Below are 24,419 nucleotides of genomic sequence, written 5' to 3' on the forward strand. Positions count from 1 at the left end.
ATTGTAGTAAGATCGAGTCGTCCAACCGAGGAGAGTTTGCAAAACTCTAGACCTTTGTCGACCTCATCAGCTTGAATAGTAATAGTAGGGTACTCACCTTGTATACTGGGAACAGGCAGCGTCGATATGATGTGTCAATTTCCCTTCCATGCATAACTGAAGTTATATTAGCGTAAGATCACCTCGCCTTTGATGCAGCTGGAGCTGCAACTATTGCTATTCAAGATAGCATACGTGTTGTTATCCTAACAAGAAAATATAAATGAAAATTTGAAATATAAAGCAACACTAAATGAAATCGATAAAATTTTGAAAAATAGCAACTCGGAGATAAAGAGGTGGAGCGGGGGGGGGGGCATATTTATAGATTTTTGTTAAAATCTACAAATTAACAATTAATTTGTAGATTTTAACAAAAATCTATAAATATGCCCCCCCTCCCAGTACACAAAAAAAACACGGTCAACTGTGTACTTGGGGGGGGGGGGGGATCCTAATTGGCTCATCTAGTGGGGGGTAACACCAACTAACCCTAATAATAAAAGTTCGATAAAGAAACAAAAACACTAAACATACAATTCATCTATTTATATGGTTATATCTTTTAGCATATATAATATTAATTATTCACTAATACTCCTTGACTTTATGGACTTCCTGGATTTATTGACACTTTGCAGTGAAGGGTAAGGATTGGATATGATAATTTGGATTGTAAAACCATAGCAATATTAGTTTGTTTTTTATTTGTACTTAATACTTATGCTTCTTTAAGACTAAAGAGTTAATCAATAACCATTGGGCTTATGGATTTCCAAGAGGCCAAAAAAAAAAAAAAAAAAAAAAAAAATTTGTGATGGACTTGGATGGTTTTGAAGAAGATGCTAAGTTTTAAAAAACACTTGGTATAGCACTGGACCGTGTTTCCTGGAATTATTCCAAAGGGCAAAAAAAATTGTAATCGACTTGGATGGTTTTGAAGAAGATGCTAAGTTTTAAAAAACACTTGGTATAGCACTGGACTGTGTTTCGTGAAATTATCCGAACTTCACTTTATATATTGATTCTCAAAGTGTACTTGCATTCCTATATATGATTGCGATATAAATGTTATTGGTGGCGATTTCGAGGGGTTAGACATTCGCACAGTGTTTTGCTTTATATGCGAAACATTTACATCCATGGTGGCAAACATACAAGGGTAATAGAGAATATATAGATTTGCTACTGTGGGTTTGTTTTATATATGTATTTAACAAGTCTAATTTCTTCATCGTACTACAAAATAGTTGGTGTAGAGAATGAGCTAGTAATTGAGAGGTTCTCTTAGAGATAAAGTTACCTCTTAATTCCTCGTGCTAGTAGTGTTTAGTAGGAAGATGCGGGTTTGAGAGATCTACGCACAATAAACGCTGACGAAACAGAATGAAAGCATTTGGTGAAGCCACTTCTTTTTAAGATGTGGCCACCATGAAAAACACAAGGAACTTTTATAGGAGCAGGAGCTTCATATACTTATTTTTCTTTTTGAATTTGCAAGTCCTTGCGAGGTCCCTGTCTGACATAATACTCCTAAAATGGGTACAAAATCTTTGATAAATATGAAACATTATATAGAAATTAGAAAGGAGGCAAATACAAATGAACAAACAATATCATTTCGTCTTTTTTCTGTTGGTGTTGTGGTTCATCCTCTTGTCGTCCTCATTTTCTTTAACGACTACACAATTAAACACTAATATACAGCAGGTGCCAACTAGCAAAGTCGGTAAAATCTTTAGGTGATGATACCAGAAGTCTGGGCTCGAACCCCGCTAGTCTTTAAAATCATGAAATCGAAATGTTTTTATTGAATTTTTGTAAGAGGTAGTGGATGCTGAAATTACAAATTATTGTATATAGAACCATTTTGGGCTGGACCGTCGGATTCTGTGTGTTATCTAGACTCGGGTACGCAACAAACAAACCCCTGTGCTGACCGGCCGAGCTAGTTAGTTGCGTATATATAAGTAGCAGAAAAACATTTCGATAAATAAAAAAAAAACCGAACCCTAAAATCACTCTCTCTCTCTCTCTCTCTCTCTTATTAGTGACTGGAATGGCGATAAATAAAGGACGAGAAATGATAGAAACAATTCTAGCTCTATTTATAATATTAATTGCATGTGTTGAATTATGTGATGCAGCAACAGTTGTTGATGTATACAGATTAATTCAATACGATCTTTCTGGTGTTCCTTTCGGATCTCGTTTTTCTAGATTGAATCATCATGCTTCTTATTCTTATCCTTTATTATCTTCAACTGATCTTTCTCGTTCTGTTCTTATTATTCCTCTCCGTGAATTGAACATCACTTTTCTTAGAGGTATTTTTGTTTTTTTTTTTTGAGAATGAGTGAAGAGAGAATATATTTGTCTTTAAAAGTATAAAGATTCATTTTGTTTGCTAGATGTTAACTATATTATCCACTCTTAAGTGGCATTTATGAGCTTGAAATTAGAATATTTTGTGGTGATTTAGAATTGAGAGTAATTGAAGAGAATATACTTGTCTTGAAAGTGTAAATATTCAATTCTGATAGGAAGAATCTTGCGCTAAATGCCATTTTTTTTAATGTTTAAGTATTTAATCCAGCATGTTAGGAGAGAGAGATTATGAGAGTATTTTGTAATTTAAGATGAAGATTATTGTTCCAAGTGTCATGTAAAACTGAGGTTACTTTGTGATAGGGAACGGTTATATTTTTGCGATAAGTTTTAGTGTGATGGATTATGATAGAAACATTATTACATGGATTTCACGTGTTTCCCGATGTATGGTTTCCTTAATCAACGACCAAAGACGTTATGCTTTAATTGTTTAAACAGAAAGGAAAAAAAAACTGAAAACAAAAGAGTGAAATAGTTTGACATTACCTACCAAATTGGAGCAAGGCCAGTTTGAAAACTGTATTAAGTTTAAAGTAGATTGTAGAATAGTGTCATACTTTTGGAAGGAATCTGGGAAGAATCCTCCAATTCAAAATCTTGCCAAGGGAAATGGTATTGAATCTTGGGCCTAGCTATCAGATTGATCGTAAATGGTTTGAAACATATAATCAGCAGTCGGTTTTGGGAAGAAAAATTGAATTGAATTTTTACCTAGATTGGGGTTTGGATGAAATGCACATATTGTTTATTGATTGACAAGGCTTTTCTCAGTTAAATTTTGGTATGTACTTCTGCTATTGGTGTCTGTTTCTCACCATCTCTCTCCCACGTAACTTTCCTAAAATATCTATCTTTAGGGTTGAGGTTCCTCCCATAGTTCTCTTTTCATTAATGACAGTTCGGTGCAATTTTTTTTTTTTTTGCCATGGATAACCATTAACCATCGGAAAAGAAAGATCAATGCCAACCTTTGTCCATTCTGCTATTCATTAGACAATCAGCTTAGTGTACTTTTACTTCTTTCCAGATTTTTTTTTCCATCTGGTGCTGTTGTTTAAAATTGGTAATTTGGTCTTTTGGATTGGGCATGCCTCCGCTTCTATGCAGTTTCTTTTATTCATTTTCCATCACTTGGGTATCTGGCTAAGCAAAAAAGCCGAGGCATTTTGAGGATCAATCAAGTGCATGATATTCCTCACAAGTTTCTTGACTATTATGTTTTCTTTTAATGTCTTTACCCAAAGTAATTGTGTTACATTGAAGGCATCCCTTTGTGAGTTCTATGCGTTTTTTTTTTCTAGATTTGGTCATTTTTAGATGTTGATTCATTTATGGTTACTTGTTTGCCTCGTATTGGTCTTTCCTTGATACATCTTCCTACCTACATTCCTCGATTTGTTAAGTTTTTTTGTTTTTTAGCTCTACCTGTAGTTAGAGTCCCTTGCCAAAACCACATGTGTTTTCTTAACATGGTTTTAAGGCATATATGCATGCATCTTGTTTGAACTTTCTTACCGTTTTTGTCTGCATGACACCAGTTCTAACTTCTATAATATCGAATTGCAGAATGTATTACACAAAAGCGGGCATTTGGAGGCATATTACTTCTGCTCCCACAAGAGTTTAGTTCTGAGAGCAAAGACGACAGCAAAGAAGATGGTCAAATGTATGGAAATGATAGGATCTGAAAGTATACTGGCTGAGTTGGAACAATTACTTATTCACGCTAATCTACCTGTAAGTGTTATACCTCCTACACTTTTGCTCACAACACCTTATGTCCTTATCACTGTTTGTTATCTGATTACTTGTTTATGACCGTTTTATTACAATTCTACTGCAAATTATTATGTGTACTAATGTACTATTGTATTTAATAGTAACACTAATATAGATTCGAACGGGAAAAAACAACTAAATATAACACACACCATTAAGGCACATACTATGTTTGACACCAAACAACTGTCTAGTGTCTACTTCCAAAATACATGAGATTTTTCTCAACTTCTCTATTTTTTTTTGTTAGGCACATACTTAACACACACCGTTTAAGTATCTTTGTTAGGCACATACTTATTTATTTATTTTTTTGTTAGGTTTACTTTTAATTATCAAACCGAACCTTTTGACAGAATTGGCCCGCTTGTTTTTTTTTAACACAGTGAAATTAACTATCTGTTCTTAAATCAACAAAACGAGTTGTTCTTTCGTTTCTGCCTCTTACTTGTTATCATTTTTTGTTCTTTCTGTCCACAGTATCCTGTGTACTTTGCTTTTGAGGATGAGAAGATTGATGCTATATTAACTGATGTCAAGAGGAAGGATGCTGTTGGCCAGTCTCCTACTGCAACCACCGGCGGGTTAGTTGTCTTGTTAATATTTTACTTTGAAAAAAAAAAATCCTTAAATTAATTATGCTTGCCCTAAGTTATCAAAAATTAAGAAACTTGCTCGAATAAGTTTAATGGCTGGACCATGTTTGGTCTCTTCATAAGTATAACTTGAATATGTAGCTCCAAAGATAGGCTTAAAGTTTACGATATTTGAGGTCTACAAGTGATCGAGACGTGTGTGTGTTTGTGTTTCAGTGTTTACAGTTGCTATTTAAGGGTGGTAAAAGGTTCCCTTGTATGCTCTTATTTTATGAAATTTTATTCAAAAAGTGGGTTAGAGAGGGAAAAGTTTTGTTGTGTATGCGTCAATGGTTATTATCATTTATCAGGATAACCTAAGGGAATTTTCCGTACCCTATGTTTTCTCCATGTAGATCTTGAACCTGATAATTTTGCAACTTAATGGCTTTATTAATGAAAGAGCTATGAAAGCCTTAACAGATGGTCAGTAGTTTTGGATGATAGTCTTGGGAAATGTTTTCCTAAACTAACACAGGAAGTATTGTAGTCCAAAATCTTTAATGTTAAGATTAGTATGCATTGGCATGCTCAGGTTTTTTACAAAGGAGAGCTGCTAAAGTCTAAGAACTATAAAAGAGTCCAGTACAGAAAATATTAATTGGAATGCACCTGGAGATGTTGAGGTGGATCAGTGGATGCATACCACTTGTAAGAGGGATTTAGAAATGCATTCTAACGCTGCCCTCTTTACAAAAGTATTATGTTCTCGAGGAAGGGCACAACAGAGGTGGAGGCATGTACATTTTTTTTTTATTGGCAAAAAGAGATAGGCAACAAGAAGTGGAAGACCAATATAATAATCACCTCTAGGGATGTTGGACAGACCTTTGGTATTGTGCACTCCATGCTTTGATATAAATTGCCAACTTGTGGTATTTGATGCATTCCGTCCACTCATTCAGTCATTTGGGGTTCTGCGCAGCTTTTAGTTTACTCTATCTCCGCTTTTTATTTTGTGTTTTGTTTGTGTGTAACATAACAATATTGTTTTCATTTGCATCTTTGCTTGTGTAGGTATAAGCTTGTTGCAGCCGTTCCAGAGCCCAAGAAAATTGCGTCTGCCGCAATCACAAATATTCAGGTTAGTATTTCCTAACTCTAATTGGTTATTAATAGTATTCTGTAATTTGAAGTCCAAAGTTTTATTAGGATTAGTTGTATTCTATTTGTGCACCACCCAAAAGACGACTAATAAGGTTTTTAAATGTCTAAATGTTTTACTACGATGCTGTATTTAGTGTAAAACGATTGGCATTCAGCATGAGGATCACAATATTCGTAGTGCAAGATGACTAGTTTGGTAGTGAAGTGATGTGTAAGGCTGTTTTTTAATCAATGAATGGATTCAAATAGCCTACTTCTAAATGAAATATCCAAGGTTTCATTTGGTCTCTAGTTTTGGATTTAGGTAGTGTGAAAGATGCATTACTTTCGAATTTATAGTAGAAAATCATAAATTTCATGCTACTGGGGTAAGGGGTATGAGTGTAATGATGATGTCCTGGACATTCTTACCTTTGAAGGTCTTTAATTCTTTCTAAGCAGTTTTCCCGTATGATGGCTGATAGCATATTGGATGTCATGATTTTCTAAAGGTGTGTACCACTTGAAGATATGGGGGTGGGGATGGGTCAGGATGATCTTGGAAAGACTTTGAATAAGAAAAACCATGCCCTATTTGAATAAGAAAAACCATGCAAATGAGGGGAGAAGTTTCATCGTATATGTTCCAACCATAAGGAGGTTATCAATTGTTAATGTGGGATTCAGAAAAGCCTAGATGGGAGAAGTTAGGTTCTTAGGGGCACCATTAACTATATATGTCTTAATCCAACCATAAGGAAATTACAATTCTTACCAATGCCAAACTCGCCTATCAGTTTGCTCCTGCTCTGAGTCTGATCACTTCAATTCTGCCAAACTCACCTGTTTATTGCAGTTCTTTTGAATGCCAAAGTCCTAACTCCTAAGCTTCCTAACATATAGTTTGGATAAAGGTAATCATCCTGATAATTATTTAGTCTCCACCATATTACGCAATGGACACCACAGGATGTTGGAGCGTTGAATTTTGCAGGACAATAAGTTATATGTCGTTTATTCGAAAGTGTAATTACCTGTGTAGCAGATTTTAATTAACACACTAAACTGTTGTATTTTTGGGTTTCTAAGTTAATGACAACAAATTAACCCTTTCAAAATTGATAAACAAATGAAAATCTAGAATTTAGCCTCAAGAATGTCCTGTAGGCAAATAACTACCAAGTTTTTAGGTACTAATCCAATGTACCAAATTTAAAATAGAAGGTAGTGATTGCCAAAGTCTTGTTGATAGACAAGGGATACAGTCCATAGCTTGATTGAGAAGGAAGTACTAACTTTGCAATTGCCAAAATAGTAGAGTCACTTTTGTAGTAGTACATGTCAACAGGTCAAGATTTGGGAGGTTGGTCTCATGGTCTTGGGTTCGATTCCCATCTTCATGGTCTTAAAAAATTAATTAGGATATAAAAGTTCCAACTATAAAAAAAAGGTAGCTCCTCTATGTTCCAACTATAAAAACAAGGGTAGTTTCTCTATTTTTATTTTTATTTTTGATTGGCAAGCCTGTTGAGATCAGTAACTCGTTGATGCTGGCGTGATTCGAGCCCCAGACCTCTGGTATCATCACCTAAAGGTTTTACCGACTTTGCTAGTTGGCACCTACGGGTAGTTCCTCTATTAATCAGTGCATTAAGGAAAATAAAGATATGCTAAAGAAATTATTAAGATTTAATTTTTTAGTTTTCTTTTCTGTCTGCATCGGTGGTGGTGAAGGTGACAGAGTGGTCAAGTGCTGGCGGTGTTACTTGTGATGGGTAATTTGTTTAGGTTCTCATCTTTTACCAAAGGAGAGAAACACTTGTCTTCTTAAGAAAAGGAACAAAAACATTCCGCTTTTTACCAAAACTACAAACATGTGCTTGAGTGAAAGCCAGGGGCGGACCCAAGATGTGAGTTGAGGGGGGTCAAATCTGACATGAAACAAACAATCAATGGACAATATCAAGAATTTGTTTTCTCCTAACAACTTTTGTAATAAATCTTTTACAATGCTACTGTCTTTTAAAATTTGTAACTGAAACATTTCATGAGATATCGATGATCATTAACTTAACCAACAGTCTTTAGTAGTGAGAATTGGTTTTAATGGTTTAAAAGGTAAGAAAAGAAAGAAAAAGAAAATCTGAGCATTTGAACCAGTGAAAAGTTGAAGTTAAACATAATAAGTCAACCCCTAACTTTCACATGGGATGCTTATTGTTATTACAATCTTTGATTTGAATAACAGATGTTTAAAGAGATATAGAAGTAACGAACATCCCCTAGGACTAGATGATTACTGAATTACTTGGCTGTGATCACATTTTTTTAATGTCCTATAGGTTATCAAATATTAGAAGTCAGATCGGTCAATCTTCTATTTTGCCTCCAGATTTTAAACACCCACACCATGTGTAATATATACTTTAAAATGTTGAGGGTGGGATGCTTCGCATCCTGGGCCCAATGTAGGTCCACCCCTGGTGAGAGCGGTTTCTGGACAATAGTATATTACTCAAAACCTCATTTTAAGAATTCAGAGTAGCAAAATCAGATTTGGCCCATACAGGATTTTATGAAGTGCTTTCCACTTCAATGCTATTTGGTTCATGGGGGATATGTCTTTGCAAATATATCATACCATTTTTAATTTATTATTATTATTATTATTTGCATTATTTGCATTATAATTTTCACAACGAAAAAGTGAGAAACTGATGTTGTTTGTTTCATTAATATTGTATATTTGTTTGTTTCACTTTGATAAATAGATCTGTCATAAAGAGCTGTCTATTATGTCAGGGATGGTTGCCGGGACTGAGAACAGATGGTGATGCTAATCAGCTCCCTACCATCGCTATAGTTGCATCATATGACACATTTGGTGCTGCACCGGTAGGGAAATGATATCTCGTGGTTATACTCTTTTTCTTTGGGCTGTATGAACGTTTGGATGGCCTTGCTTTTTGTAGGCATTATCAGTGGGAAGCGATAGTAACGGAAGTGGAGTTGTGGCACTTCTAGAAATAGCAAGACTATTTTCTCGCCTCTATTCAAATCCAAAGACAAGAGGAAGATACAATTTACTGTTTGGTTTGACATCTGGTGGACCTTACAACTACAATGGAACAATGAAGGTTCTTAGCTCCTTGTAGTGGCTATTATGCTCACTCCAACCTTTGGTCGCTTGTCTTTTTTAGTTTTATTTTTATTTTTAATTTGTTTTTGTTTTTTCTTTTTTATACCATGACTTACTTGCATTTGTCATTTTCGACAGTGGCTTCGGAGTTTAGACCAACGTGTACGTGAGAGTATTGACTATGCTGTTTGCTTGAATAGCGTTGGATCTTGGAACGATGAGCTATGGATTCATGTATCTAAGCCCCCAGAAAATGCTTATATAAAACAAGTGTTTGAAGTAAGTTTAAGTACTGTATTCCTAAGAAAATTGTTACATTCATGTCAATATATGACTTGACAATTTTCTTCTTCTGCCAGAGTTTTTCAAGTGTAGCAGAGGAGTTGGGGGTCAAAGTCAGTTTGAAGCATAAAAAGATCAATATTTCAAATCCACGAGTGAGTCCATTTGCGTCAACATTTTCTTCATTTATGAAACAAAAACAAATAAGTGGCAACCATTCTTTCACTGAGCCGAAAAAAGTCATAATAATAGTCTCAGATTGTATTTTCTGCCACTGTTCTTAACTCTTAAGTTAGCACAATAAATGTCAAAACTATTTTTGGAAGACTGATTTATAATCAATGGAGAGGCAAGGGGTACAAACAGGTATTTCTGAAATTGAATGTGACAAAATTTGAATCCAAATCCCATAACAGTGCTTAAGGTCCAAGTCTGAATTCAAAACCTAGTTGATTCTTTGCAGATATCCGAGTTGACAATACAGTGGTTACAAGGTTAAAAATGCATTTAGGCTTAAGCCTCAAGGCGTGCCCTAAGCCTTTTATGGGTTTAGCGCTTTGAGGCTTAAGCCTCACATGTTTATACACTTATTTTTTACTTTTTCTCCACTGTTTTACAATGTTTTCCCTACTTAACCCCTCATAACTTCATTAAAGAGTAAAGACTCCCTAGTATGTTATGTTTTGATCATCAAAACACCTCATTCTTTTAGAAATCACAAACATCCATCATCAAATCTTATTTTTCCTCGTTCACTTTCTCTTTATTATTATTATTATTGAGGCTTAAGCTGTAAGCCTCACAGAGACAGAGTGCCTTGAGCCTCTGGTGTGTGTGTTTTTTTGAAACACTGGTTGGTTAATAACTTAATATCCGATCCCCCTGATAGCTTCAACAAAGGTGATAATATCCTTTTTCTGATATGAGTGTGCAACAAAAAAAATAATCTAAATCTTGATATGAGTGTTTGATGATAATTTATTATCTATTTGCGTTTTCAGATTCAAAATAGTATTTAATTCTATAGTAATTAGCACGTAATATATCCAAATAATTATATATTTATCATAGTTAATTAAATAATTAGTTATACGACGTATCAAACCAGATGTTTTTGAAGGGCAAAATACCAGTATTGGAGTTCCCTTTGGTATCTAAATAAACTTATGTCTGCTTGCCACTGGCACACATCTCCCAAATATCTCTCATATACTCCAGAATAATTTGAGGAGGGAGAATCCAGTATTCAATAAGAATATAAATATAGGAATGATATCTGAACTCGTATCAACATTCCGGAATGCCAGAATTCTGTCTTATCCAATTTTGAGAATCCATGTCGAATTTGGATATCCAGTAACACCCCCAGAAAGAATACATGTTAGTTTCGGGAAAATCCACTCTGTAAATTTGATTTCACTTTCTTGCATTGATATTAAAATTTATTAGCTGAAATTGTAATTATAAAGTCGCCAGGGTGCAACAAATAAACTAAAAATTGAACAAATATCTAGCAAAATCTTAGACCCCAGTATGGCAGTATGTTTGCATCACCCCTGGGGAACCTTCGCTACGCCTTTGACAGCAGCTTTCACTAATATTGGCACTTTGAGTGCCTTGGTGGGACTGGTACCTTTTAGTTCCAAGGCTACACTTTTACGTGCCTTTGCTTTGACAACATACTATATATATATATACATTTTTTGAAAGTGGTATACTATATATATACATTTTTTTTTCCCTTTCTTTCTAAACTGTCACGAAGTACTCCTAGATATGCATGTGGTGCTTCACTTGACCTCTAGCATTAGCTCAACTGTATGGAAAATGTTTTAAGCTGTTGTTCCTGCTGTAGGTAGCTTGGGAACATGAGCAGTTTTCAAGGGTGAGAGTTACAGCCCTCACTCTCTCCGGATTATCTGTTGCACCTGGATTACTAGAGAGCACGGGAGGTCTGCTTGACAGCAGGTACTACTTGTTTAAAGGTTTAATAAATTTGAACATTTCGCTGAACTTTCTTTTCTATTTATTGGCTGTTCATTAAGGGCTTGGGTTTTCTAGGAAATTCGTGGATCAAAAAGCAATTCACCGAAGTGTCAAGTTGGTTGCTGAGAGTCTTGGGGTAATACTTTACTCAAACCCTGACATGTTGCCTAACATAGAATTAATTGCAGACTCTATTTGATTTGTTTATTTCTGTTTTCTGTTTGGTTATATATTGGCATTGTGGCAAGTGTAGTACAACGAGATACCAAGAGTGGGTAGGAAGGCTTCTGTGGAAAACAAAAACATTCCAACTATGTTGACACCTCTTAGCCCTCTTATTAACTTTTTATTCTACCACATACAATACATTGCTCCATTAGCAAGACACTAGGTAAGCAAGCATGTTGCAATGCATTTCCCTAAAAAAACAAACTCGTGAAACTTAACTCGTGTAGAAATGAGCTACCCCTGGCCCAGATCAAAAGAACTCCTTGGCATTGAGTTTTATTAACTATTGGTGGCATATCGTTCTCCTCCGTTTGATTGTTATTAGAAATTATGTATAAATCATGGTAGCGCCTATCATCGACCCTAGAGGATCACATGCCAACTAGATGTAAAACCTTTGGATGAGTATACCAGAGGTCTGGGCTTTGATGCCCGCCAGTATTACTGAGTCACTGATCTCATTAAGGTTTGCCAAAAAACAAAAACTAGAGTTTGGACTGATTAACATTTTTTGGCTAATCAAATTTGAGTGTATGGATAGCTCTTTATACGAATAGAATGGTTGTTTCTATGCGATCAAAATGAAATCTTGCTTGAGCATATTACAGCACTTGCTTGGGAATTGAGGTTTCTAATTTCTTTGACTGACAGGAACTTTTAAGTACAGACTTGTATAAACACATGCTTCTTGAAGAGACTAGTAGTTTGGGGGTTATCAGTATTGAGCTAGGTTACATTGACACGGGCACACGTGTCGGTGTCCGACACGGATACGGGGTGTCGGATACGGCGAGCTCTAAGAGATTGACACGGGGACACGGCAAATAATTAATTATTTTTTCAGTTTTCTAGCTTTACCCCTCCAGAACTTAGGCCAATTAGCTTTACCCCCCAGTTCTTTCATCTAGAGGTTTACCCCCCTAAGATCACACCACATCCAAGTCAACTGTTATCTTTTTGGTCAATGTATGTAAAAAGACTTCATTGCCCTTTGCCCTTTTAATAGTTTTCTAGTTTTACCCCCCCAGAACTTAGGCCGATTAGCTTTATCCCCCCAGTTCTTTCATCTAGAGGTTTACCCCCCAGAACTTGGGTCAATTAGTTTTACCCCCCTAGTTCTTTCATTTAGAGGTTTACCCCCCCCCCCCCCCAAGACCACAACATAATATCCAAGTCAATTGAGTTTGACCGTAATGTTTTTCTAGGTATAATTACATAAATACCCTGTGACTTTGACAAATACAGAATTGGAATTCAAATCGTCTATGACACATGTCATGATCTTGTGAACTCTATCCGACAGCCATACACCACTCTAAGGGTGTGGATGTCATTTGATAAGGATTGGTATATAACAAAATATATAATTTATTTATTTATTTTTTATTGTATAAAATATTATATAAAATCATAAACTAATAATATAAAATTGTAATAACAAAATAATAATAATAAATGATAAATATATATATTTATACTAGTTTTTATAGTGGTAAAATGAATTATTCAAAGCAAATAAAATTTTAATTTTCGGATCAGATATTATCCAATATCCGATTTGGATATCCGAAATCGGATTTGGATAATTTTTTTAATATTTGTCGGATTCGGATATGGATTCGGATATCGGTATAAATTTTCGGATTCAGATTCGGATGCAACCATATCCAAATCCAACCTATCCGTTTTGCACCCCTAGATAGTAGTGATGGTGTATAGTCGTCGGATATAGTTCACAAGACCGTGACGACATGTGTTCTAGATGATTTGAATTCCAATTTTGTATTTGCCAAAATCACAGGGTATTTATGTAATTATACCTAGAAAAGGGTATTAAAGTCTTTTCATTTGTCTTGACCAAAAACATTACAGTCAAACTCAATTGACTTGGATGTGTTGTGGTCTTGAGGGGGGGGTAAACCTCTAAATGAAAGAACTAGGGGGGTAAAACTAATTGGCCTAAGTTATGGGGGTAAACCTCTAGATAAAAGAACTGGGGGGGGATAAAGCTAATTGGCCCAAGTTTTGGAGGGGTAAAGCTATAAAACTATTAAAAGGGCAAAAGGCAATGAAGTCTTTTTACATGCATTGACCAAAAAAATAACAGTTGACTTGGATGTGGTGTGATCTTGGGGGGGGGGTTAAGCTACAAAACTGTTATTTTTTTAATAATTATAATTTAGAAGTTTTTTTTTTTTTCAGAAAAACAAGAATAAATTGGGGAGAAAAGTCTTACATACAAAACAAATATTAAAAATATTAAATTGCTTAATGTGATATAGAAATACAAAATGAGCTTACAAAGTTCAGGAATACACAATGTTAGAAACTGGACTGTTTTTTTGGCCTAATTTGGTTTTAAAAGGTCTGCCCATAATATAAGAAAGACTTAAGTCAAACAATTTAAGTTACAAGCCCAAGTAAAAAGCCCACTAGGGCTTAGAAAAAACCAATCGTGCTTGTTTCTCTTTCCCCATCTCCTCCTGCGATTGGTGGCTGCTCTCTCCTGGTCTCTCTCTCCCATCTGCTGCTCGGTAACCATCAGGTACGTTATTAGACAACCATCTCTTGCTCTCTCTCCCATCTCCTTTCCCGCTCTTTCTCTCTCCCCATCTATTGTCGTATCTCGATGTTTTAAGCCGTGTAGACACACATATCCGTGTCGACACACATTTTTTTCGGAATATGCCGTGTCCATGTAACCTAGGTATTGAGGAGTTTTTTATTTTTCGATATTGGTGGATCATATTCAGTTGAAGTTTCTCAGAACAATACATTTTAATAGGAAGACAGCCTATGATGCACGGCATTTTTGTCATAATACCGGGTTGACACCGGTACGATACCGATGCGGGTACGGAATACATCACCGATACGGCTAAGTTAACCAAAATCTTAAAAAAAAAAGGCAGACGGAGGAAAGAAGAAGAGGAAGAAGATTAGAAGATGTTGTTCTCAAGAAGAAGAGATCTTGATCTGTTGCTTTTCCTTACCTTTTCTGTTTTTTTCAATGGTGGAGAGATCTAGACTGAGCTGATAATGGTGGAGAGAGACTATTTTACCTTTCATGTGGTCTACCAAAAAGACAGCCTGTACATACGTGCTTCACACATCAATCTTCTTAATAAACACGTGACCACATAATGGTATATGAGCCACTTGTTTTAGTCAACCCGTTGAAGCCCATTACAAAGAACTAAAGCCTGTACAACAAAATTGGCCCATTACAATAGCGATTTTCAGGCCCCTTTTAAATGTCTTTCTATAAAAACAGATGGTCCGTTATTAAAAAAGAACATCTAATTGCTTTATTTTTTATTGTAAAATAATATTAATAACATAAAATAGCCGTACCCACTGCCGTACACATATCCTAAAATTTAAAAAATCCCGTATCGATATTTGTACCCGTATCCGTGCATCATAGAAGACAGCTCGTCTCGGAAGTGGGGTATTGAAGTGAAACTCTAGTTAGGAAGATAATAAGGACAACTGAGGTTTTGGAGTTGGATTTTAGGCTGCTAACGACAATCTCACAAACTCAATACAGACAAGAAAAATGTTTAAAATTGAATGTAGTGGCTCTAACAAGTAACAAATTAGAGTAAATATATTTGAGTTGGTTCGATAATGGGCAAAGTTGAAAGGGGCATAGAATGGTGGCTTTAGATCAGATTTCATATATAGAAGGGTGACACTCAAATTACATGATATTACTCCATGTCTTTATATATAATAAAAGTATATAACTATATCTGAGAAAATATTGAAAAGGCCAGGGGACACAAATGTGTTCCATGTGACATTTTTACTCTTCCAGGGTTTGCTGATTAGCATTCCTCTTTCTATTAATTTTACAATTCATAGATGTAACATGTTTGTCATCTTATTTGTATATTGATAGACAGTGAAATTCACAGTTTAGCTACATATGTATTGTCCTCTGTATCTTGTAACCGCTTTACCTCAGTGTGTGAAATAATATTAGTTGGCCCAATACTTACTTTCCATTCTGGTTGCAGAGGCATATTTATGGTCACTCAGGAAAGAACATTGAGATCTTTGCAGATGATAGTAGTTTGGCTGTCAATCCTTCTTACATTAGCTCATGGTTGAACCTATTGTCCCAAACACCAAGAGTGGCACCATTTCTGACAAACAATGACCCTTTTATCTTGGCTTTGAAAAAGGTTTGTCTCATTTTGTACACTTTTCTAAATTAATTTAAGAATGTGTATTTTGGTTCCTTGTTCGGGTGTTTGATTGTTGCATGCTGAACACATACCCAAAAACATTGAGACTTTACATAAATTGAGCCTGAATTTTGAGAATGTAATCTAAATTTTCACTTGGCAACTTAATATTCATGAAACTTCAGGTCCCTGCCTTGCTAATAATTTTGGTGACCTCAAGCAAAAAACCGAAGTTGATAATTGTGGCACAATTTTTTTATCGGAATATTCACACTAGAATTACAGAAAAAACATGTCAATGGGTGTCAAACACAGATATTTTCGTGTCCAATTCATTGTTTAATTTTATTCTCTGCTACAAGAAAAAGACAATAGCCTTTTGATTGATTATAATATTTTTGTCTCTGGCAGGAATTAGGGGATCATACTGCTGAGGTGAATGTTCAGCAAGATGTGCTTGACGGGATTTTCACTTTCTACGATTCTACAACAGCCAAACTTACGATATATCAGGTTACTTTCTTACACATGCTATACTAGTTAGTCATTAACTTGTAATCTGCATTTACCCATCAAAGTGATTTAGGACATCGGCATAATCCTGGTGGTTGGGTACTTTTGTCTGGTACCAACTGTGGTGGTCCTTAGGCTCTTAGCTGAACCCACATGATTGGGCAAAATAAAGTACAAGTAAATATGGTGCTGACATAACGTGAAGGAACCGGGAATTATATGTTTGTGGGTGCAGTAGTTAAATTCAAATCCTTGTCATTCTTCATATATACGTAGCTGTTTACTAGTACAACAATGGAATTCCAAAAACTTTTGTATGCTGTCTCCTCTTCCAGCACCACTCCTGGTTCTGTCACTTAACTAGGAATTGAAAATATCATTGCTGTCACTTCACATCACTAGGAATATTAAAATATTCTGTCCAGTAACCATTGTCTTCTCATTACCATTAAAGTTGAAGGACCTTAACCATTCTCGCAACAAAGGGAGAAGGTTTTCATTTTTGAACCACATCATCTCAAATTTAAACAGCCTAGGACCCCCGCCTCCTTTACTTCACAATCCAAGAAAATTGGAGAATAATCTGAGAAGGGTCTAGAGATCATGTGCAAGGTTTCCTTTTGATGCAACTTCTCCCATTCCGGTGCCACCAACATTCTATCAAGCCTACTCGCGGCCAGATTTATCAAACCTCGAGTTTGTGTAAACCTGTCGCCGTTCATAGGAATATCAATTAGGCAGTTCCTAAAGTGTGAGAACTCTCATACATCTACCTTCTTCCGTATTACCCTTTCTTTCCCATGCGAATCGTATCACATTGAAATTGCCTCCAACACACCATGCTTTGCCATTCCACCACCTAGTGTATCACACCTCTTTTTTCTGCATCAAAAGAGAAGGCCTTGAATTTGTAAAGAGTGAACATGTCAAGAGGTGGAGATGCCATGTGACATTTCTTTCCTGCCCAAAACCTTTCTCGCTGCCCAAAACCATTTCTCACCGCCCATGTTTCAATCTTTCCCTGGTGAAAAAAGGGATGGAGTGGCACAGGGAGGATTGAAGTAGATAAGAAACAACAAAGTCATTACCCTGGCCTCTCTTGAGAGAGAGAGCTTGTCGCTGTTCCATAGGTTTGAGTATCTGGGTGTATTGTGCAGTGTGCATACAGGACTCTAGGGTTAAATTAACGTAAGGAATTAGTGTAGCGGCTCTCTAAACATATAGATAGAGCTGTTTAAAGAACGCTGCTCTAATCCTATATTCTTTTGTTATTGCAGGTTGTCAGTGTGGCCTTCGATCTGCTATTGCTTCTAGTTGTTGGATCTTATCTGATCATACTCTTTAGTGGTCTTGTCATCACAACAAGGGTAACTATCCCATCCATATATAGTAAATATAGATTAAGAAAGTTGTGATTAAAACAAATGTATAACCAGAGAATGTATTGCTTGGTTTTGCACAGGGTGTTGATGATCTCATCGGCATATTCCGACGACCTCCCTCACGGAAACAGAAAACTGCTTAAGAAAGCAGATGATTTTGCAGAATATTTCTGTAGGCAGAAAACTTAATGTTGTACAAGCTTTACTTTTCTAGGTCGCCTGCACAGATCAGTTGGCACATCAATGTTAAACCAAGTTGAGTTATTTAGGGGAGAGAAAACTAAATGTACGAGCCTTACTTTTGTAGGTCGCCTGCACAGATCAGTTTTGACTTTTGACTATAATTTGATTTTTGAATCAAAACTTACGTTCCTAATCTTCGTACAAGCTGAAAGACCCTTGGTAATAACAAAAGGAAATTCAGTGTCAACCATCGTTTGAACTTTGAACTAGCCCCAGCAAAGCCGATATGATGTTTTCTAGGGATAAATACTTCAGTTGTTGACCAAATGACGTCAAGGTTGTCTGAACTCTGAAGGCGCCCTAAATATGTTCAAGGTTTAGGTCATATTGCAATGCGAGCAAATAAATTTGTTGATTTGAGCAGAAAACAAGCTGAACTCTTTAGAAAAGAGAACACACTAATAAAATATCACACCTAAGAATATTGAAATTGTCACAGTATTTCCAAAAATATTACGAGTTTTCTCTATTTCAAGGTTTATGAACTATTTTTTGGGTAAAGAAGGTTTATGAACTGTGGAAGGAAAAGAAAGTAGCAACATGCTTTCATATTTGGAACAAGGATCACAGGATCCAATGTCTTTCAGAACCTTTTGGCATACCTGATACCGCACATCTAGTGTATTTTTTTTTTTGTAAAATGCATTCTATTTATTCACTTACCTAAACGTACGAAAAGTACAAGTAGCAGCCGAGTCATTTAACAAAAGACTATTTACAGAATTAGGTGGCCTATCACACCAAATAGAGGTAACACCCACTTGCATATTTGAAAGTGTATCGGGCAAGTTTTCTCAGTAACCATGGGATTCGACCACCAAGTTTGATCTGATGCCTGATTAGATCCCAATTTTGCGAAAAAATCAGCCACAAAATTTCCTTCCCGATATGTCCAGTAGAGTTTAGAAGTGGAATTTTCTGCAAGCAAGTCTTGTATATCCAAAACAATGGCTTTGATGTCCATAGGAATTTGTTGTGCTTCATTCTTCACAAGATTGTAGATAACCTGAGAATCAGTTTCAAATTCAACATTGCCCAATTCCATCTGCTTAGCCAACTGCAAACTAGTCCTCAATGCAAGAGCTTCAGCTCTTAAAGTAGAAGCTTGCCTTAGTGGAGTAGCAAAACCCATAATGAATTGCCCAAATACATCTCTAAGAACACCTCCAGCGCCTGCGGGTCCCGGGTATTCAAGTGAAGAGCCATCAATGTTGAATTTAAAGTAATTAGGACTTGGTGATTTCCAACACATAGGAACTGAAGATAACTGTATTGGAGCCACTGATCTCAACTTCTTAGTAGTATACACTTCTAACAACTCAGTAGTATTGTGAATCAAAGAAAGACCATTTAATTATATTAGACGGCTAAATACCCTAACACTTGCCTACCAAAAAAAAAGTTGTGACCCTTGTTCTTGTTATTAAAAATCATATTATTTATAGAAATCAGCCAAATGACATAAGTTGGTTGGACTGTTGGACACTAATGCTCAGTTAACAAAACTAAAGCACCACCACCAGAGACCAACAATGAACAATGAGCCGAAACTGCACAATATTGTTGTATCTCACTTACTTCTCCCACTCTTTTCACCCTCTCCTCTCTCTAGGTCTAGTCCTCCCTTTATTATAAAAAAAACCTTCCTCTTCTCTCTTCTCTCTCCTTCTCTTTTCTCTTTATACCACCCTCCCCTTTCATTTCAGTCATCCATCTGTCCCTTTATCTCTCGGCCTTATTTTCTCCACGTATAGGTTCCCGTATAGTACTTATGAGTCCGCGATCCGATCCTGTACACCGCACCTCCGCGGCGTATGTTACTTCGGGTTCATCCCACCACTGATCTCCTATACCCTGGATCCTACCACCACAAATGCCCCCTCTCGAGTCCGCGATCACCGTGCGATCGGGAGGTTGAGAGTCCCAACTCTCACCCTTTTCTTTAGGCCGCAGCATACCCCTTCATCTGTATCACTAGCCACACATGTTCGACACGTGCATGAGGTCAGCATCTCTTCGTTTTCTATGCGCCCACGTGTCGCCTTTCTGTAGGTTCTTTTCAGTGCTCCCTCGATTTTAGCACCTCATAATTACTGTTTTGCCCCTCCCCTTTCACTCAATCTCTTACTCTTCCTCTCGCGTTTCTTCTTCCTCTTCCCTCACCCTCTTGTTTTTATCCCTCAGATTGGTGGTGCTGTTGCTCCTTGTTGCTCTTCCCACCGCCAGCGTTCCGGTGCTTGAGATCCTGACTGATTTTTCACTCCTTCAGGTTAGTATTTTTCTCTCTTTTTCTCTTTCTTGCAATGTCTTTAAAATGTTTCTTCTTCTCTCCACCATTTTCGAACTGTGTGTTATCTTCTTCTGCCACCCGTTCTGATGTCAGATTCCCATTCCGGCTACTCTTCCTCCTCCCCTTCTAATACGGTGACATCTCCCCTACCCATTGATCCATCTGAGGCCCCCTCCACCTCAGGGCAACACTTTGCTCTTCCGCCGTCACCGCCTCGAAGTCGTAGACCAAATTTAGAGGCGGTCAAGGCCGCCTACGACATCCCTACTGACGTCATTCTAGAACACATGCCTGACCTAACTTACTTCCCTCACTTAGTCCCCTATCGGTCGGGGTGTCTGGTGGCCACAGTTGGGCAGATCATCATTGGACTCCGTTTCCCCTTATCTTTTCTGGATGTCGAGGTATGCAACCACTTCAACATCCCTCCTTGAAAAGGCATTGACAACTTCTGGAGAGTCATGCATGCCGCGAACCATTACAATAAGTCCGGGGTACCCAAGATATCATGGCACGATATAATTACTCATTATTACATAAAAAAGAGCACCAAAGATGTCAGTGTAAGTTATCATTCTTTTTGTGTCCACCCTAGGAAACAATCCTTTGTCCTTCGTGTCACCACCTCGGACAAGATGTAGCATTTTTATCCGCTGTATGTCTCTAGGAATTCTTATCTGCGGATCTCCCACCCGAACTAAATCTTAACCATTTGGCCTTCTTGTCCAGTGGTGAGTCCTCTTTCCTTCTCTCCCTTGATGTTCACTGTCTGTTTTATGAAGGGAAACGTTGTTATTTATTTGTGCAGGTTGGAGGCCAGATTCGAAGTCTCACATTTATGCTGGCGAGACTTCCACCATTTTCAAAAAACTCCGCGAACTAGGATCATCCCAATCCGTGGTACTCAACATTGACCCTTCTTCTGGCACTCTGCTTCTATCTGACCCCCAACTTCAAACAATCGGCGGATACAGTGCTCCCTTTTACCGCCCCCCACCCCCTAAGGAAAGAAAACCCCGTGCCTCTCCTCCCCTTGTGAAATGGCGTAAATCCAAGAAAGGCAACCCGACAAAGCCCACTGTCCGCAGACCCAACCCCCCATCTCCCACCTCCCCGGTTGCTCCCGCCGCTCAACCTTCTTACAAATCCATCTTTACCTGGGAAGACCAATATCTATCTCCTCACTCTCACTCTGCAGACTCTTCCCACACTGATATGGACATTTCCAAGAGGAAGCTGTTTGACAGTGACTCTGATGATGAGGATGTGATAGAGATCCCCTCCACCACCCAAATTGCCCCTCCACCCGAGCCTCCCCACAAACGACTATGAACCTTAGTGCCTGAGGACCCAACTCCCACGGCCGCCACTGCTGCGACCGTCAACCCTGCACTTCCTCCTTGCCAAACTCGTCGTCCTGGCAAGGAACCGGTAACCGCCCACGATAAGGGGTCCGCAGACACTCCTGACACCTTCTGCCCTACCTTCAAAGTTCGCAGTTGCACCGTCAATATTAGCGACTCGATCGGTTTTGGAAAACCCCGCCGTGGCATCTGCTTTGTTCTATGGCTCCCATCTCCCAAAAGATCTTGCTTACACGGAAGGGGTGGGGTCCTTTGAACAACATCGACCTCTTTCTATACCAACTGGGAGAAAGTAATTCCACCATTTGCTTGTATACTTACTTTCCCTTCTTTCTTGTCTTCTCACTCCTCCATCATTCTCAGGTAAGCCCGGACATTTCTTATATGATCCGCGGCCTGTTCGGGGAAAAATCCAAGGTGGAATCATTGGAGAAGGAGGCTGCTGAGCTTGAAGGGCTGAGAGACACTTGCACTCGCCTCTAATGAAAAATGGAGGCCGCTGAAATGGGCAAACTCAAGGTGTTGGATGAGCTCCAGGTTGCTGAGACTGCACACCAGCAATATATGGACGGAGTTAATGAGCGCCTGAGCAATCAGCGTGATGTACTCCTCCAACAACATAGCGAGGCCACGACCATCCTCTCTCATCAACATCAGGGTAGCACTGCAGAACTCCTCAAACTACACCAAGATGACATGGACAAACTCTAGGAGCACTTCAAGATCTTAGCAGACAAACGGGTGGCCAAGAAGATCAAAGAAGAGTACCCCCGCCTTACTCAAGAGGGGCGCCTACTTCTAGAGGAGCCTGCCCCTGCGAATGAGTCTGCGGTTGCTCTAATTCCCCCAGCTCCTATATCCGACGGTGTCACCCTTGTTTATGATGGTTCTGCTGCCCTAATAATCGGGGCCATTGAAGCCGCGGCAGATGCCGTCATTGAGGAGGTCGTAGATGTAGTGGTTAATGAAAATGGCTGATCGTTTCACTTTGTATCTCTTTGTTTTATTCTATGAGGTTTTTTGGTATGCTACTTTGTATCTTGTTACTCTATGTTTGAGAGGTGTCAAGTATTTTACCCTTGAACTATTTATTCATATTTCCGCTCTGACTGTCTCTTTGATGGGAGTTAAATTTATTCGAGTAGCTTAGTGTGTATTGTTTGCTCTTTTAGCAAGGGTCATTGTATTGCCTTTACTTGCACAGATTCTTGTTGCCCACTATTTTTGCATTAATAACTTAGATGTATCTCTGGACAGTTGGATTCCTGTGCCCCCTGATTCCTTCCTCCGTCTCTTTCTCACTCTCCCTATATGGACTAGTTCTGTTCGTTAGCTCCGGGGACACCCCCATTTGTCCCCTCCCCCTCTTGAGGGTAGTTCAATTTGCTCTTAAATGTAATTTGGAACTCTACTCCGTGAAGGGATCGATTCCCCCACTGTCTCTAGTTAATTTGGACCTCCTGTCCGCAAAGGAGGCAACTCATCTTGCCCCGGTTCGATTCGGACCTCACGTCCGCGAAAGGGGCAACTCATCTTGCCCCAAGCTCGATTTGGACCTCGCATCCACAAAGGGGCAACTCATCTTGCCCCCAGATTGATTCGGACCTCACATTTGCAAAAGGCTCATCCCCCTCGTTGTCTTCGGTCGGCCGTTGAGCCTTTCGTTACTAGCAATATTACTCTCTCAAAAGTGCCATTGTATTATATATTTACAAACAGCTCAAGTCTCTTGCGTTAGACCCCCATTACATTCAAGTGTAAAATTTCTTCAACATTCTCACATTCCATGGTCTCTCTACCAATTTCCCTTCCACGGTTCGTAGCTTGTAGGTGTCGGTCCCTCCAGTATCCACCACAGTATAGGGCCCCTCCCAATTTGAACCCAACTTTCCATCATTCACCCTCTTGGTGCTAGGAGTCACTCTGTGGAGCACGAAATCTCCCACTTGAAATTGCCACAGTTTCACTTTCTTGTTATATTATCTCTGCAGGTGTCTATGATACTCTTCCAACCTGATTCGCACGGATTCCCTTCTCTCCTCTACCAGATTCAAATCCCTTGACAGTATGCCCCAGTTCAAACCCTCTTCAACATCCCTTGTCCGGGTTGTGGATGCCACCATTTCCGACAGAATTACTGCCTCGATGTCGTAAGCTAGTGAGAATGGCGTCTCTCTGGTGGTTGTCCACGGTGTGGTTCGGTAAGCCCATAGTACATGATTCAACTCATCGGCCCAATCCCCTTTCTTATCTTCCAGCTTTCTCTTGAGATTGTTCAATATGGTTTTATTGGAAGATTCAACCTGTTCGTTGTCCTCTAGATTGTATGGGGACAAGAACCCCTGTTTCACATGGTATGCCTGCAAGAAATCTTTCACCTTGGACCTTATGAATTGAGTTCCATTATCCATGATGATGGCATATGACAGCCCAAATCTACATATGATATTTTCCCATAAGAACTTGATCACCTGCTTTTCCTTTATCTGCTGCAATGGCACGACCTCTATCCACTTGGTGAAGTAATCGGTGGCCGCTAGCATGAATCTCCTCTTGCCACTGGCCATGGGTAGCGACCCTACTATATTCATGGCCCACATGACGAATGGCCAAGGACTAGATACGTTATGTAGCGGTTCGATGGGTGCGAATATCAATTGAGAGAACCTCTGGCATTTCCCACATTTCTTAGCAAACTCTATTGCCCCTCTTTTCATATGGGGCCAAAAATATCCCTGAGTCAACATCCGGTGTGCTGTGGTTCTTCCCGCTAAATGGCTCCCGCAATCTCCCCCATGTAGTTCTGCCAATACCTCTTGTGCCAACCTCGGCTCGAGACATTTTAGTAATGGCCCATCAAAATTCTTTC

At 38.3% G+C, this 24,419-nt stretch overlaps 1 protein-coding gene across 1 annotated transcript; it reads left to right on the forward strand.

Moving 5' to 3' along the window:
• Positions 1 to 2,026: 2,026 nt before the first annotated feature.
• On the forward strand, positions 2,027 to 18,031 carry LOC147489349 (uncharacterized). Its single transcript, XM_086575052.1, is given in 15 exon segments — positions 2,027 to 2,366; positions 3,997 to 4,112; positions 4,114 to 4,167; positions 4,690 to 4,793; positions 5,862 to 5,928; positions 8,733 to 8,825; positions 8,903 to 9,067; positions 9,208 to 9,348; positions 9,429 to 9,506; positions 11,207 to 11,319; positions 11,413 to 11,473; positions 15,588 to 15,755; positions 16,170 to 16,271; positions 17,549 to 17,638; positions 17,734 to 18,031. Coding segments are annotated over 15 exon segments (1,683 nt in total). The 5' UTR covers positions 2,027 to 2,098; the 3' UTR covers positions 17,797 to 18,031.
• The last annotated feature ends 6,388 nt before the right edge of the window (positions 18,032 to 24,419 follow it).

The sequence above is a fragment of the Coptis chinensis genome, chromosome 7 (assembly GCF_015680905.1).
Source record: "Coptis chinensis isolate HL-2020 chromosome 7, ASM1568090v1, whole genome shotgun sequence".
Lineage (NCBI taxonomy): Eukaryota > Viridiplantae > Streptophyta > Magnoliopsida > Ranunculales > Ranunculaceae > Coptis > Coptis chinensis.